The sequence below is a fragment of the Telopea speciosissima genome, chromosome 6 (assembly GCF_018873765.1).
Source record: "Telopea speciosissima isolate NSW1024214 ecotype Mountain lineage chromosome 6, Tspe_v1, whole genome shotgun sequence".
NCBI classification, from domain to species: domain Eukaryota; kingdom Viridiplantae; phylum Streptophyta; class Magnoliopsida; order Proteales; family Proteaceae; genus Telopea; species Telopea speciosissima.
Genome location: NC_057921.1, coordinates 26,870,849 through 26,887,561, shown reverse-complemented (window position 1 = coordinate 26,887,561; position 16,713 = coordinate 26,870,849). Strand labels below are relative to the sequence as shown.

Here is a 16,713-nt window from a genome sequence, read left to right as displayed (position 1 = left end):
CTTCAATTGGCAAATGTTCCCACACCTCTACGAACTTCAAAAAGGAAATTTAAGAGTTCAGGTAGTTTATTCACTATAACCGATAGCTTTTCCCATACTTGGTAATACGCCTCAAAAGCTTCTCATCTTCCTTTAGAGACTAGAAACATATCCTCGACTTTTGTTTTTAACAAAAAGGGTGTTTGTCCATTTGAAATTTGGGTAAATCCCATCTACAATGTTAAAAATGTTGGCGACAAGAATGGTTTTGAGGAGAGTAGAGACACGGGCATGAAAGAGAGAGAGAGAGAGGGGCAGTCGGCACACTGCGTCCGACACAATCTACAAACAACCAGTTGAAGAGCGATTAAAAAACTTACCAGACCAAGGCGAGTTTCATTTAACTTGGTAAAAAAGTCGAGCTATTTATGACTTGGACAAACTCAGTCTGAGTTTGATCATTTTTAAGACTTGACGAGTCTACAAGACTTTTGACCAAATTTTTTTATTTTTTTTTACTGAACTCGGTCAACTTGGCCGAGTCAAAGTCTAGTTTCCTAACTATGCTTTTGAGTGTTAATGCACGTGAATAATCTATTTCACTTTGTAGAGGTTTTTTTCGTATAGTTAATATCAATTTTGTTAGGTAATACTATAGTTGGAAAACCAGGTTTTCTGACTAGACTCATCTTCTAGAAAAAACTGGTGACTCAGTCTTGTCAAACCCGTTCAAAGTGAGTCACGTTTTTTTCTTATTTTTAAAGCAATAAATATGCATAAATTAATAAAAAGTCATTTATTAATATAGAAAAAAATATAGGAAAATCAGAAGAAAAAAAATAAGCAATTTCGTATCAATGCATTTGGAGTTTATACTATTGAACAATAGAAGAGAGTCGAGCAGTTGGAGGTTGGTTTCTTACTGTTTTAAACTCTAGAATTACTATTTTACAATTTTACTCAACTCAGTTTCTAAGTGAATCAGTTTTATGGTTTTTTGAAAAAATGACTAAACTTGCATAGTTTATCATGACTAGGGTAAAAATACTGAGTCTTATTTTACTCAAACCATTAAACTTGCCTAGTTTATCATGACTAGGGTAAAAATACTGAGTCTTATTTTACTCAAACCATTTATGATAGAATCTCGTCATTTTTTACCCTGGCTAAGTCTACATGACTCTTGACCAGATTTTCCAAATTTTTAACTTGACTCAAGCAACTTGCCCCAGTCAAAACATGATTTTGCAACTTTCGGCAATACACAAAAAACTGGAATAAAAAATAAAACCAGCAAACTCCCACAAGAAAGCCTTCAACCAGAATGAATCCACTGAACTTGAATATCCCGTTTCCTGAACAAATAGAGGTTCCAACCAGAATCGTTTCCTTTAAGCAAGATGCCCTTACAACGATCTCGAACAGCTTCCGAGACAATGCTGAGGTCAAAGCGATGAGAGGGGGAACAAAGCCTCCTAATATCTCTCCAAATATGACAGGTGAAACTACATTAAGAAAGAGGTGATCACGTGACTCAATTCCCCCCCACTAGAAGCTGCAAAATTGAAAAACTTGGATTCTATACCAATGTGTTGATCTGCCGTTGGGAGAACATCCACAATATTGCATCTCCAAAAAAATGAATGATTAGCACAGGATATTCCAACTGAACCACAACAATAACGTCCAGCCAACTCTGGGAAAACTCTACGAACCAAGTCCCAAGCAGACTTGGTTCAGTGGGATATTCCCATTGAAGCCCTCTTTGTAGGGGGTTGGTGATGAACTGAACAAGAGTGAGCATAGAACTCTCTCTCTCTCATCCATACCTGCAATCTCCACTTTTCTCTTTCTTCTTGCAAATATGGTAACAACAAAATAGAGAATAGCCCATGAAAAAAATTCAGATCTTAATAAATAGCTGGTAATTGGACCCTCAATTGCATTGTTTCCTATTTGTTGCAGTGGAAAAACTGCAATGGTGAATGTATGATTTGCGGAAGTCAGCAGACCTGCAAGATTTAAAGAGAAGACACCAGAGATGGTCGTAGACAGGCTTTCGGGGGGGGGGGGGGGAGGACTCTCCGATGCCTAAGTCAATTTTTCGACAACAGTATAGAATTGCAAAGTGAAATCACATAGGTTAGAGTTCGATCCATTCCTGCTCAAGTGAGGCTCTATTTATAGTGAAATACCTTGTGTTGTATGGCAGTGGTGACATTGGTGAGAGTCCCTCCTTGATTCATCGTCTTGCCCTAAGTTAATAGTTTCCTTTTTGTGAGATGGAATGGATATAGAGAATCCTCCATGCGCTAAGCTTCTATTCTCGGAGGTCGTCGGTTGATTCCATTTCCTATTCTGAGTAGGATATAATTGGGAAGTACCAGTCTTGGCGTTGGTTTCTATTTCAGGGGCTTATGACCTGGCACAAATGATCTACACGTCACTTTGTGAGTGGCTGGTTCACTTCACCCATATCAGAGGCGCTCCACTCCCTCATCTTAGATATGAGTTGTGGGAGTCTCTTCTTCAAGTCATCAACTGTAAGACACATATGTGCCATCCCAGTTCAAGTCTGTCCCGTGCACTATGTCCTGCCACGAGGCAGGAGCCGAAGGGACGATGGTTGTCTTGGGAACTCACGAAGCTTCTAAATGAAGCTGTTGGAACCTTTTGAATTTTTGGCCTTTGATATCAGTTTCTGTCACTTCCGCACGCTTTCACTGCTTCTTAGAGAGGCGAAGGGATATTAACACATAGTTACAATCCCGCAAAACCCGGGATTATCTTATCTAGGCCGTTGGCGAGAATGAATCTAAGTCATTGAATTGCCTATATGTCGAAACCTTAGGCTTTACTTTCGAGCCTTTTATTCATGCATTTCGTCTTGGTGGTTTTTCCATCCTGGTTCTCTTCTTCCCCGGAGGTCATAGTGAGAGGGTATCTAGCTCTAGTTTTAGCATTCTCCTTGAGTCGGGTTAACCAGTATGTGCTTCTCTTCCTTCCCTTTTCTAGGATGTCTGGCTTCGTAGATTCTATCTCCAATAGAGCATTGGCTAAGGATGACCCTAATTGTGTCTGGGGCAAGAGTTCGAAGAGTTCTAACTCTAATCCTAAGAAAAAAACTCTCTCCCTTTGTTTCTTCTGCTAGCAACCCCGAGGTCCAGGCAGTGAAGCTAAACCCAAACAAGTTAAGAGACGAAGTTGAAGAGGAAAAGCAAGGCGAAGAAGCAAGCTCCGCCTTCTGAGGTTATGATAGTTTCTAAGGAGTCTATTGATGGGGACTAAAATAAGAAGAGGAAGTATGTTCCAACACCAAGCTCTGGTTCTTCGTTTGCCTTGCTTAACAAGGGCAAAGGGCTTGCTGCGATGTAGGCAAAAAGCCTTCTACTGCCAATCCTCCCCTTCCTCAGAAGCTGAAGGGGATGTCAATAAAGGATGGGGCAAGGCCCAAGGCGCAAGCATTCCTGATTTTATGTCATGTCCACTCGATCTTGGTTGCCGCCATAATGTAGCTCCCTGGGTCGAGGTGATGATTCAGGACAGGCCATGGTAACCTCCACTGGGAGAGCTCTCTATCGGAATTTCTTTGTCCCTTCATGGGACATTCATGTTGATCAATCCACTCTTGAAACTGTCGAGGTTGCCTAGGAACTCTTTTTCAGGGGTTGTCTATAGAGAGATGTAGTGAATGTCTGGGAGCTTGACGACAAGCATCTCATCTCGAGGTATTTTTAGAGGACGGCTTCGGTGAGTTTTGTTTTGCTTTTGGTTCACTCGCCTTTTCTCTGCATTGGGCATTTCCTGAATTTTTGCTCTCTTAGGCCCTGGTCCGTAGCGCCGAAGCCTTGGACCAACTCGACTTTGTTACAAGCCGGTGCAGTGGGCTAGTAGTTGAAAAAAAGGAGATTTCAAGCTCAACTTGACGAGATGATGAATGCGGGAAAGGCTAAGATGACCGAGCTGCAGAAGGCTGGGGATGTGTTGCCGAAGGCAAATCGTCAATTAGAGGCTGAGATAAAAGGCTTAGATGAGGCCAAGGAAAGTACTGAGAGGAGAGTGTCTGAGGTGGAGGATCAACTATGAGCATTCCAAGCCAAGCTGAACAATTTTGAAACTGCTAAGGCTTTGGCGGTATCTAAAGTGGAAGCAAAAGCTAAGGAGGAGAGGGAAGCTGCGATCATACGGGTGATTTTCAACTTTAAGGCATCTCCCGAGTAAGAGGACAAGATGGAGGAAGCCGGCGAGGGTGCTTATATCGGTGGTCTGAAGAATGTAGTCCTCTATGTACTCGAGGTGGACCCTCACTTTAATTTCAAAGGCTTGGAGGGGTTTCCTTCCGACCTTAATGCTCTTCTGTCATTCTTCTTTCTTAAGATGCTTGTTGTTTTTGTTCTAGTGGTTCTAGGTCCTAACTCTCTCCTGTGGGGTCAGTTCCTTTGTTGTAGGTAGGGGTGCCTTTGGTTTGTAAATGTTTTTGTTTTTTTCTCTTCTCTTCCAATAAATTTGATGTACCGATAATAAATAAATAAATCTAATCCTCTTACCCTCTCCAATTTTCTTGTAGGATATGGATTCTTACCCCTACCCTTCAACCTAAAGATGGTAAATCCATTGTCACCCTAATTACAATCTCGGTTTTGTTAAAATAATTCAAATTGATATTGGTTATTTAAAAAAAAAAAATAACATTACTTATTAGACTATAATTATTCAAAGTTATTGGATAATATTGAGATCTTCTCAAACTAGGAAACCTGTTTCATATTTTATGTTTCATAACTTCTGTAATCCCTTGTAATCCTCTCCTATTAGGAAACTCCATCACATGTATATGTGATATAACTTTAATTTTCTATTCTATTTGTAATTCCTTAGCTAGGGCTGTACATGTATATATTCACTCTCACATTGAGAGATACAATCAATGATATTTCACTATTCCTAACATGGTACAGAGCCACAAGCTCCCCTTCTCCTTCTTCTGAATTTTTTTTCGGCCCTAGCCTTCCCTTCCTTCATCGGTTCTTCTTTGTGCCATGGCAACTGGTGAGGGCACCATAACCGCTACCTCCCCCTCTCTCTCTTCTTCCTCCACCACCTCTCTTTTCCACGCCCATCACTTTGTTTCTCTTAAATTAACTCCTAAGAATTATCTCTTTTGGAGGAAATAGATCACAACCTATTTGACAGGGCAACGACTGTTCTCCTACGTCGACAGCTCCAGCCCTTGCCCCTCTGATCCAGATGCGGCTTCCAATTGGATTGCGCAAGATGCCACCATCACTAGCCTTCTCCTTGCCTCTCTCTCTGATGAGGTTCACCCGATCGTTCTCAAATAGGATACGTCTCTTGATATTTGGACTGCTTTGCAAAGTGCATTTGGATCTGCCTCTTCAACATGCCTTATGGCCCTCAATATGAATCTCCAAAATCTCCAACAGGGGGCCGAAGAAAGTGTCACTACATATCTCCAACGTGCCAAGATTATTGTTGATGAACTTGCTGCGGCAGGGAAACCCCTTGCACCTGCAGACTTTAATGTTTATGTTCTATGCTCCCTGCGCTCTGATCTGCAAGATGTTGTATCGCCCATTCTTAATCGCTTGGAGCTGCCTTCTTTTTCTGAATTAAGTGGACTGCTGTTGAGTCATGAATGTATTCGAGCATTTCAGAAGCTACGCCTCACGGAGGTGCCTGTGTCTAGCCCACCCTCTGCCAACACTGTGAACAGATTTGACTCGGCTGCGGTCCCTTCTGGCCGTGGCAGTGGCCAGGGTGGCCGTGGAGGTCGCGGTGGCCGTGGAACCCATGGCCGTGGAGGGCGTTTTCCTTATCAGCCAAGGGGGAACATGTACTGTACCTATTGTCATCGTACAAATCACACTGCACCCTTTTGCTTCTACTATAACCCCACACCTTCCCCCTACCCCCAACCCACCATCCAATACTTTCCCACATAACCCTCCCCCACACTGGCAGCACATTACACCAGTCCGCCTCTCCTCCCTACCCCATCTTACCCTCCCATACCCCATCTTACCCTCCCACATACCACCCGTCCATTGCCCTGACCTGGTACCCTGATACCGATGCCACCCATCATGTGACCCCGGATCTACTGTCATTGTCTTCTTACGACCAGTACAATGGTTCAGATCAACTCCATGTCGGCAATGGTAAGGGCCTTTCCATATCACATATTGGTCATTACACATTACCCTACTTTTCTTCTTCCCGTTCCTTTCATCTAAATAATATTTTGCATGTTCCTGATATTTCTAAATCTCTTCTTTCTGTTCAACAGTTTACACATGATAATAACGTATTTTTTGAATTTCACCCTGGTTATTTTCTTGTCAAGGATCACATCTCCAAGACAACTCTACTCTCCGGACCGAGTAATGGTGGGCTATATACTTTGTCGTCACATTCTGCTTCCTCTCCTCAAGTTCTTGTTGCTGAACGAACTTCTATAGATGGATGGCATCATCGACTTGGTCATCCCCATGAGTCCCTTCTTCATTTTATTTTGAAAGAAAATAATCTCCTGTGTCAGTCTACATGGTTGCAGTCTGTCTGTCCTGCTTGTCAGTTAGGAAAGTCTAGTTGTTTTTCACTGCATGAAACTCATTCCCGTAGTATTTTTCCATTGGATTTAATTCATAGTGATGTATGGGGGCCTTCTCCTACAGTGTGGTTTCAAGGTCACAAGTATTTTGTAATCTTTGTTGATGATAGTACTAATTTCATTTGGTTTTATCCTCTATTGAATAAGTCTGATGTGTTTAATGCTTTTCAAAATTTCCTATCTCTAGTGGAAAGACAATTCTCCCGTAAAATAAAGGCTATTCAAACAGATTGGGGTGGGGAATACCGTTCTCTCCCTCAATATTTTCAACGCCTTGGTATTGCACATGGATCTCATGTCCACACACCCATGAACAGTAGGGGTTTGTTAAGAGGCGCCATCGTCACATTGTTGAAACTGGCCTCTCTCTTCTTGCTCACTCTTCGGTTCCCATGCACTATTGGAGTTTTCTTTTGATCCTGCAGTGTTCTTAATTAACCGCATGCCTTCCAAAACATCCAACAGGGTTACTTCATATCAAGTTCTTCACCATCAATCTCCTGATTATTCTTTTCTACGCATTTTTGGTTGTCTCTGTTTTCCATATCTCCGTCCATACAATCGTCACAAGATGGACTTTCGTTCCACTCCTTGTGTCTTTCTTGGCTACAGTCCTTCTCAGGTGGGTTATCGGTGTATAGACATCTCTTGTGATCGCCTATATATAGCACGCCACGTTTGGTTTGATGAGAGCTCCTTTCCATTTGCGATGGCTTTTGCAAAACCCTCACTCACCCCTACTTTGGTACCTCCTCCTTCCCCATGGGATTCAATGTCACACCCTAAACCACCCCCTAGGAGGATTGGGTAGGTGACCCGAATTGCGTAACGACAATCCGCCAAATCCCATGGATCTAGAAGCAGTGCTTACGATCATGGAACCATATCCACATCTTAACCATAAGTAAGATCAAAGTAATGCAGGACGTCTACAATTCAAAAGTAAATGGAAGCATAGCAATACGGGAAATGATGATAATATATACATATAAAATTTTGTTTGATACATCCCCCGGGCACACACAACCCACAACAAAGAAACAAAAGCTGATAAGCACATACAAAAATATATACAGGCCCAGCATTCTCAGCCCCAAAAAGAAAAACAAAGGTAAAAGCTTCACAACCAAGTCAGAACGGGGATAACTCTAGAAAAACCCAAAAGGAGTCCCCAAGTCAAAAAGCTATCATGAACACTCTTAAATGGTCTTCATCAATAACAACCGAATACGTGTGCAGGATCGGTATGACCTCCATCGGGGTCGACACCAACATCGTCATAACAACCAAAACTCTCCTCCTCGAGATAGCCCGCCATACCACAGCAGCATCCACCTGTAGGATCATCTAAGAAGAGCACTGCATAACAGAGTGTGAGCCCCACTGAGCTCGTGAGCAAATAACATCAATCATGCATGCATATGCAATCACAATTCATAAGTTATATGATTCTACATGATATGTAAGTCCAGATTTTTATTGTTAGCCACCTATCATTGCAACTAAGTCGGGTCTATGCCACTACAATCCCCAATACATGTATCCCTGGTGCGGGCTTCTAACCCCTTCTCGCGATACACCCATTGAGTTGTCGGAGAAGACTGGTCAGCCCCCGCATTCATTCACCAAGGTCGGCCCGACCAGCCCTCTGTGATTAACCTGAGGAGACAACCGTTCTTCCCTCATTTTCTTTTCTGGCTTATAGCCCATATGCACCATTCTGGTGTTCTTTTATTCTTTTTTTTTTTCACTCCCTGATAATTGCCCCACAGGTATCCAACACCTTAACCCCTGTTGGCAAGGGTTCATGGCACGGGTGATGAAACTCTAGCCCCATGTCTACATGGCATCGTATGAGTCAAGTGGTGTCAACCGTATCCCATAATACGGGCTACCACAGGCCCCATTTCCAAGCCGAGTATGACATCTAATCTAACAATCACAATCATCATATAGAATTCATAGTGTTGATCAACAACAGATACTATGAAGTGATTTGAGTAACTTGAATTATAAGTATATAACAAAACAACCATGATTCAATTATTAATAGCCGGCATTAGATCATGATTACATTTGCACATACGATAGTATCATTCACTCACCAGTACTTGGCTCTAGGTACTCAGTCACAAATTCAGTTCCAGCAGTTATCTGATTGTTGTCCCCGAGCACAGGATCAAGTCCTAGATGTAAATCAAAAGTTGCCATGTTAAGTTATCAGTCTGTCATTAGAAGTCCTAGGGTTACCCTAATCTTACTGGGTTGACCCGGGGTTCAATTGGCTCACTCTTGGAATCACTGAGCCTTACATCGAGCATTAGGTCATGTTCCAGTGCATGGGCCAGTGTTAGGGCACAGGGGCAAATTGGTCATTTGTCAATGTTAGCATCTGCCACTAGGTCAGAACATGGTCATAGTGCTGTCCATAGCATGTCTGTGCTGTAGGACCAAGCACAACAGTGATACAATCACCTGCGGGACCCATAAGGGTTTTGAATCATTTCCAAATAAGGACAGATATGAGGAAGGGCTTTTTGGTAATTTCCAACCTTCCCACAGTGTCCAGGGGGTATGTGGGTGAAATCCCCCAGGTCTGTCCATCATTCCAGCCAAATTCCCTTCACTAGGGGTTGGCTCAAACATCGCCCAGTGCATTGCCCAATGCCTATAGACTTGATCCTCTACATGTTTAGGGCTTTAGGTAGCCCCAATGATGGTCTACATCATGGTCCAATTGGTTTCTCCATCAGGGTTCCAGTCAGGCTAACTATGGTTGCCCAAGTAACCCAGATGAATAGTGTTTAGGGTTTTGGTTAGGCTTGGATTTCAGTTCCAGCCTTGTATATGGCTGAAAATACATGAATCAAGAGGGCTCAAGGCTGCCTCCATCTAGGGTTAGGGCTGTGCAGCCTTGGCCAGCACCCAGGGTTCCAAACCACAGATCAATAGGGCCATCTGGCAGTGCAGGTGGGCATAGCCAGATTTCGGCCATAGAAACAACACATCTAAATGCTAAAAATGTATAAAGATCTCAGATCTTCCATACACAAGGTCTGCATGGTAGATCTGGACCAACACTGGGCAAACCCTAGATATTCTAGGCTGCCCAGGGAGCAAAACATAGTAAAAACAAGAGAGGGATAGGGAGTAGCAGCATATATGAGTATTTTATACCTGCACAAGGCTGGGAGAACTAGGATCCAAGCTGGTTGCAGGGCTGCAGCAGGTCGTCCTCCCTTCTTCTTCCTTCTTCCCTCTTCTTCTCCTTTTTCCTCTCTTTCTCTCCTTCGGATTCAGCAGAGAACAAGAGCTCTAAATGAGCTCAGGTCATGCCTATTTATAGGCCCAAGACCACTACGGTCTATTTGGCCAAAAGTCCCCTTTTTAAAAATCAATTTTTAACTTGATTTTGATTGATTCTGGGCTTACTGGTGGGGTCCACAGTGAACTGAGGTCATGAGGTGGCCCCTCAGACTCCCCTCTATCAGTGGAGGGTGCCCATGGTCATGTTGGGTGGTCCCCACAATTAAAATAGTCATAAATAATCAAAATCAGCCACTGGGCGATGTCATTGGGCCTTGCTACATCTCCCAGTGCCATCGTCCAGAGAATTCCAGCAAGCTGAAATTCAATGGGGCTTGCACAGGGGTTTAACCCTTGGTCAGGGTATTGTCTCCACATACCACCTAGGGACTTTTACATGATTTTTCAGAGGTAGGTCCCACCATTATAAGGAGGACAGAGATTACCTGGGATCCAAACCATATATCAAGCTGTGAGCTGCACAGTTGCAGGGGTCTGCTATCCATCTTCTGACAGGTATATAGGGAAACCTGTTCAAAGTATTCCCATTGATCTCATTGAGTGGTGTGATGTTCCACAGTGATCCTGGTTTCCTGGATAGGGGTTCCTGCCCTTAAATCAAGAATCCAACCAGTTAGGAGCAAGGTTTGACATTCAATCCCTACACGGGTTACCCCTATATGGGCTACCCCAGCCCCTCCCTTACCATTGCCAAACCCATCTCCCCCTCCATCCCCACCCCTTGATAACTCACCTACACCCGTGGCTTCCCTACTAGTCCGGTCCCCAACACCTAATCGGTCCCCTTCCTTATCTCCCCCTGGCCCTACCCGGCCTCTAAGTGATTTTTACACGCATTTACCTATAGTAAACCCTCCTTCCCCACCCTCCCCTTATCCCCCTCCTCACTGTACCCACACCATGGTCCTTCGAAATCGCCTAAATACTAGATCCCAACCTTAAGCCTTGATCGCTACCACCCCTCCCACCGAAGAACCCACCTGCTTTTCCCAAGCTAGAAAATTTCCTGAGTGGCGACATGCCATATCAGAGGAATTTAATGCCCTTCTCAAAAATGGTACATGGTCACTTGTTCCCCCCTCCCCTCATATAAATCTTGTTGGTTGCAAATGGGTTTACAGGATAAAGCGCAAAGCAGACGGGAGTCTAGAATGTTATAAGGCCCGATTGGTTGCGAAGGGCTTTCATCCAAAACCTTCAGCCCTGTTGTGAAGCCCGCAACCATTCGGTCTACCCTTGCTCTTGCTGTATCACAGGGTTGGCCCCTCCTCCAACTGGATGTGCAAAATGCATTCCTACATGGAATGCTCTCCGAGGATGTTTACATGGCTCAACCCCCAAGTTTTAAAGACCCTTCTCACCCAAACTATGTCTGCAAGCTTCACCGTTCACTATATGGCCTCAAGCAGGCCCAATGGGCGTGGTTCTAGTGCCTTTCACAGTATCTGATTCATCTGGGCTTTGTCGCTTCCAAGACCAATCCATTATTGTTCCTATATCGGTCAGGTTCGGTGATTATTTATTTGCTTATTTATGTGGATGATATTATTGTTATCAGTAACACTGCATCTCAGGTCACAGCACTGTTACAGCAACTGGCGAATGAGTTTTCTATTAAGGACCTGGGTCCTCTTCATTTTTTTCTTGGCATTGAGACAGTCCAGCATTCCAAGGGCCTTCTCTTATCTCAATCATGTTATATTCATGACTTGCTTCAATGTGCTGGTATGACTGAGTGCAAACCAATTCTCACTCCTATGGCAGTCTCTTCCTTTTCTTCAGATTCAAGGGGTGCACTATTTGATGATCCCAAACGCTATCGCTCAATAGTTGGGGCACTGCAGTACATTACACTCACACACCTTGATGTGGCCTTTGCCGTTAACTGGGTGTGTCAGTTTATGCACTCTCCTACAGTGCATCATTGGTCCTTGGTCAAATACATTTTGCATTATCTTAAACACACCAGCACTCATGGTTTGCTACTTGAGCGATCTCTGAATCTCACACTTTAGGCCTTCTCAGATGCCGATTGGGCAGGTAACGACTCGGATCGCCGGTCGACTGGTGGTTATGCAATTTTTCTTGGGCCCAACTTGATCTCATGGCAATCTCGGAAACAAAAAAACCATTGCTCGATCCTCTACTGAGTCAGAATACAAGGCTCTCGCAGATGCAATGGCTGAATTAATTTGGTTGGAATCCTTGTTTCGAGAATTGGGCTTCCCGCTCCATAGCTCCCCTATTTTATGGTGTGACAATATTGGAGCTATGTATTTTTCAGTCAATCCTGTGTTCCATGCCCACACTAAACACATAGAGATTGACTTTCACTTTGTGCGGGAACGCGTCGCCAATCGACAACTTCAGGTGCAGTTTATTTCCACCACAGACTAGGTAGCAGATGTTCTTACTAAGGCCCTGTCTACAACTCGGTTTCAATTCTTGCGGGACAAGCTAAAGGTCCGCTCCGCTGGCCCTTCATCTTGAGGGGGTGTATTGGATAATATTGAGATCTTCTCAAACTAGGAAACCTGTTTCATATTTTATGTTCCATATCTTATGTAATCCCTTGATTTTATGTAAGCCCTTGTAATCCTCTCCTATTAGGAAAATCCATCACATGTGATATTACTTTCCTATTCTATTTGTAATTCCTTAGCTAGGGCTGTACATGTATATATTCACTCTCACATTGAGAGATACAATCAATGATATTTCACTATTCCTAACAAAAGGCTACCTCTAGAGAGAGAGAGAACCCCCTAAGCTTTGCACATATATTTTTGGCATCCTTCAAGGTTTCGCCATCAGATACTAAACCCGATTCGGTTCGATTTAACCCGGTTCACCTTTGTATTGAACTTTTATACATTTTAGTTTAATATTGTCACATGCGATATAAACTTTTTGAGCATTATGTGTTCGTAAGTTTTACTTAAAATGGCAGTCACGACTAGAGTTTGGGCTGGGCACCCTTATCATATGGTCGTCGCATTGGGTATGCCTAGACATGTGATGTCAGGGTACGAATGCGAGCGCTCATATGTTTGATGTGTGCATTGACGCAGAATCTACTTTGTCGATTCCCTCATGTATTACGACCAGATGTAGGAAGGGATAGACATGTGTCACCGACACCCTTTGCCTGAGGGAACCCTGTCGCTGCAAAGTGCAACCACATTCTTTGGTTCATCAATGACTGAGACTCAAGCGTGTCAAAGCCGGTGTTCTGGGAATGTGTGAACACTTTGTGAGTGAAAGAGTTATCCAACATGGTCACCATTGCCCGATTAGGGGAACACCAAGATTGAGACTGTTTGTGTATAGTCGAATTAGAATCTGGATCCAGTGCCGTTTTGGAAATGGTTTTGCAAAAATCTATTTTACATAATATGATAGAGTATATATAATTATTTGAACAAAGTGTTTTATCAAGTTTTGTGGGACTCGATCAGATGCACAGACGCTCTTATATGGACATGTACTATGGATTGGGGTTTGACAGTACATGTGTACATGCCCTAGATTCCATAGTGATGGTGTTGATTAGTGGGGGGTTGTATATGATAATTTGTTATCATATAGGGAGTTATTTGGAATTTGCTATTTTAATTGGTTTTTTATTTAATTAATGGATATGGTGCTAATTGTAATTATCCATAAATATTAGATAAAGTAACTAATTAATACTTTCTCTATTAGATTCTACTTCTTCACCTTTTTGAAGCACTTTGAGTTTAAACAGAACTGCCAAACAAAGAGAGAGAGAGAGAGTCTGACTCTCACTAGAGCTTTATTAAATCCATCTAGGATTTAATTAAACCCTATTACTATAAATAGGGGACCAAAACGCAGAGGGGGAACAAGCTCTCCACGTTTTCTGGCTTCCCCCTCTTGGAGTGTTTTGGTCTCTCTCTCCCTCCTGTGGTCTCTCTCCTTCTTCTTCTAGTTTCTCTCATCTGTGTTTGAGAGTTAGGGTTTAAGAAACCCTAGATCTGTGCTGAAGAATTTGAGAGCATCTGGGATTGGCTAGAAGAACCTTGGTAGCACCATTGGAGGTTCAGATCTGTTTACTTGGAGCGCTCACTAGAGGAATAACCATTGTCTATTGGAGAAGCAACACTTATGGCTCATCAGGTTAGAAATTTTTGATTGATTCCTTCAGTTATTAATTATTAAATATTCATGGGATGCGAAAGAAACTCAAATCGATTTATTTCCACTGCGTATTCGAGTATGGGATGGATCCCTCTTGCCATGTGATGGATTAGAGATGTTTTTCTTCGTCCCATTTGTGTTCCATAATTGCATGGGACACATGAGGGAAGGAGAAACCCTAACAGGGATGCACTGGGGTTCCCATAGGCAACCATGGGAAACCTTAAAATTAAAATGGAGTATCCATGGGACACCATGGGCTGACCCAGGGCGTGCAATACCCTAATTGATTTATAATTGGTTTCCCTAGGGAACCATGGTTTGATCCCTGAACCGTAGTTTGATCTACATTGCACGTATATTTTTGGCATCCTTCAAGGTTTTGCCATCAGCTACTAAAGCAGACATTGATCAAATACTTGATAAAAATGGCAATTAACTTAGCAAGAGATCCATCCAAGAAAATGGATGTGTGGAAAGGGTCCTTGAGGATTGAGACCTCCCAACATCCATCACCATTGTAAGGGATAAAAGCAAAGACCCATAAACATTAGATTCCCCCCCCCTCCCCATCCCCTTCACCTTCCCCTTCCCCTTCCCTAATATTTCTTTATTTAATATCATCTAATGTGGATGATAGCCAAAGTCACACAATTGAGTCTCTACTCTCAAGTGTGACTGTTTGAGTGGTAAGGCTAAGAGCCTGTGCATGTGCCTCTCAACAACTCCATAAACACATTACGCGGTTCTGGGCCACCCCCACCACTCCATTTCTTCTATAAATACTCCCCCTCTCTTCTCCTCCCATCTCATGAATGAGCGACTCAAGCCCTTTCATGGCTACTCACAGGGTTCCTAGTGTCCTCTTCTTTGCTTTTGTGGGCTTAAGCATATGCTTTGCTGCTAGGGTCCTCCTCACTTTTGAGGAAGGAGCTGGTTCTGGCTATGGCATTGGCCATGGCATTGGTGGTGGCTCTGGGTAAGGAGGAGGAGTTTCAGGAGGCTACGGTGGTGGTGGTGGTGGTGGAACTGGCTATGGAGAAGTAGGGGACCATGGTGCTATGGGATATGGTGGTGGAGGTGGAAGCGGCATTGGTGGTGGTACTGGCTATGGAGCTGGTGGAGAACATGGAGGTGGCTATGGAGGTGGTGGTGGTAGTGGTGGCGGCAGTGGTGGTGCTGCCTATGGAGCTGGAGGAGAGTATTATAAGGGTATTTATGTAATATCCCTTCATATGTTCTAATATAATCCTACTTGTATTAATGCCCAGGCTATGAAGGGTAATCTAGTAATTAGCCCATCTGACCTAAACCCTAGTTTCCCTATATATACTAGCTGGAGGCAGCAGTCTGGGTATTCCAAACTAGATACCCAGGGTGTAATGCTTTAAGCAACCTTGTGCTTAAACCCTAAACCCTAACAATCTTAAAGCATTAGGATTTTTGTTTCTCTACGATAAAGATCGGCTTTGGATTTCGGATTCACGTTAGGCTTCGTCACAATTCTGGTTTTCTGATTGGCTTTGAAGTTTTACTCGATCGGTTTTTGGTTATTAGATTCATGAAACTGATTTATGGTTACTATTTTCTTTTTCGTCAACAGCACCGATCAAAGCTTCTACTTTACACGGAATCACGCTTCTGTTCAATTCTTATTTGATCGATATTTGGATTATACTATTCTGTGAAAGAGACAAATCATGGTGTTCCTTTTTTGATTTGATTGTTGATTGAAAAAAAAAAAAAATCAAAAGGACAAGTGTTGTAGTATTGGCAGAATCATTATTCAAAGCACTTATTTGATTAGAGAAAGTCAAAAGCAACTTTTGTGAAGGTTTTTGATTCGTTGGATTGAAAAAAAAGAAAAGAAGATCCTCTACGAACTCTCCTTTCACTGTTTTGACTTCAAGTGGCCTGTCCGTGAGTAGTACAGCTTATCTTTTCAATTCCCTTTTCATTCTCTTGGCTTCGGTCAGCTATCCGTGACCAGCAACCATCATCAGTTGCCAACGATCACATCGGCAGCCGTCATCAAACAACAGCCAGTGATCTGTGCCTGCAAGCACTAGGGTGCACATCACGATTGTCGAAACCGCTGCATCGTCGCTATCTTTTCCTCCATCGAATACATCCAGTGTTCTCCATTTCAGGTGTGACTGTTCCTTGAGCATTTATTTTTTATTTGATTTTTTTGCTTGGGTATATAAACAAATCACTTAACAATGGAGAAACACGCTGTTCCAATTGAGATGATCAAATTGGAAAGCTTTAGTGGCTCTGAGTTCAGTTCTTGGAAAAGGAGGACTCAGTTTGGAATGAAGTACCTCAATATTTTCTACACTGTAGTAAATAAATTTTCTGATTGTACGGACCTAACTGAAGCCCAATGGATAACTGATGAGGACTTTTGCAAAGACCACCTATTGAACTGCTTATCAGATAGGCTGGCAGAGACCTATAGTAAATATGACACTACAAAAGAGATTTGGGAAAACCTAGAAGCCCAATTCAAAAACGAGGAGGACCTATAAAAAACTCACTTGGTTGACAAGTTTATGGACTTCAAGTTTGAAGAAGACAAGGAAATACTTCCACAAGTAATAGACTTTGAGAAC

At 42.9% G+C, this 16,713-nt stretch overlaps 1 protein-coding gene across 1 annotated transcript; it reads left to right on the top strand.

Moving 5' to 3' along the window:
• Positions 1-14,811: 14,811 nt before the first annotated feature.
• On the top strand, positions 14,812-16,265 carry LOC122665568 (glycine-rich cell wall structural protein 1.8-like). The gene is made up of 3 exons (XM_043861723.1): positions 14,812-15,072; positions 15,127-15,310; positions 16,075-16,265. Exons 1-3 carry the CDS (start codon positions 14,914-14,916, stop codon positions 16,263-16,265), a joined length of 534 nt encoding a protein of 177 aa, XP_043717658.1. The 5' UTR covers positions 14,812-14,913.
• The last annotated feature ends 448 nt before the right edge of the window (positions 16,266-16,713 follow it).

Bases quoted from the DNA above. Each gene is read 5' to 3' on its own strand.
- LOC122665568 (XM_043861723.1), top strand. From the start codon at position 14,914: ATGAGCGACTCAAGCCCTTTCATGGCTACTCACAGGGTTCCTAGTGTC. The intron at 15,073-15,126 runs TCTGGGTAAGGA...GGTGGTGGTGGA, and splicing joins GCCATGGCATTGGTGGTGGC to ACTGGCTATGGAGAAGTAGG. The intron at 15,311-16,074 runs GTATTTATGTAA...GGCTTCGGTCAG, and splicing joins TGGAGGAGAGTATTATAAGG to CTATCCGTGACCAGCAACCA.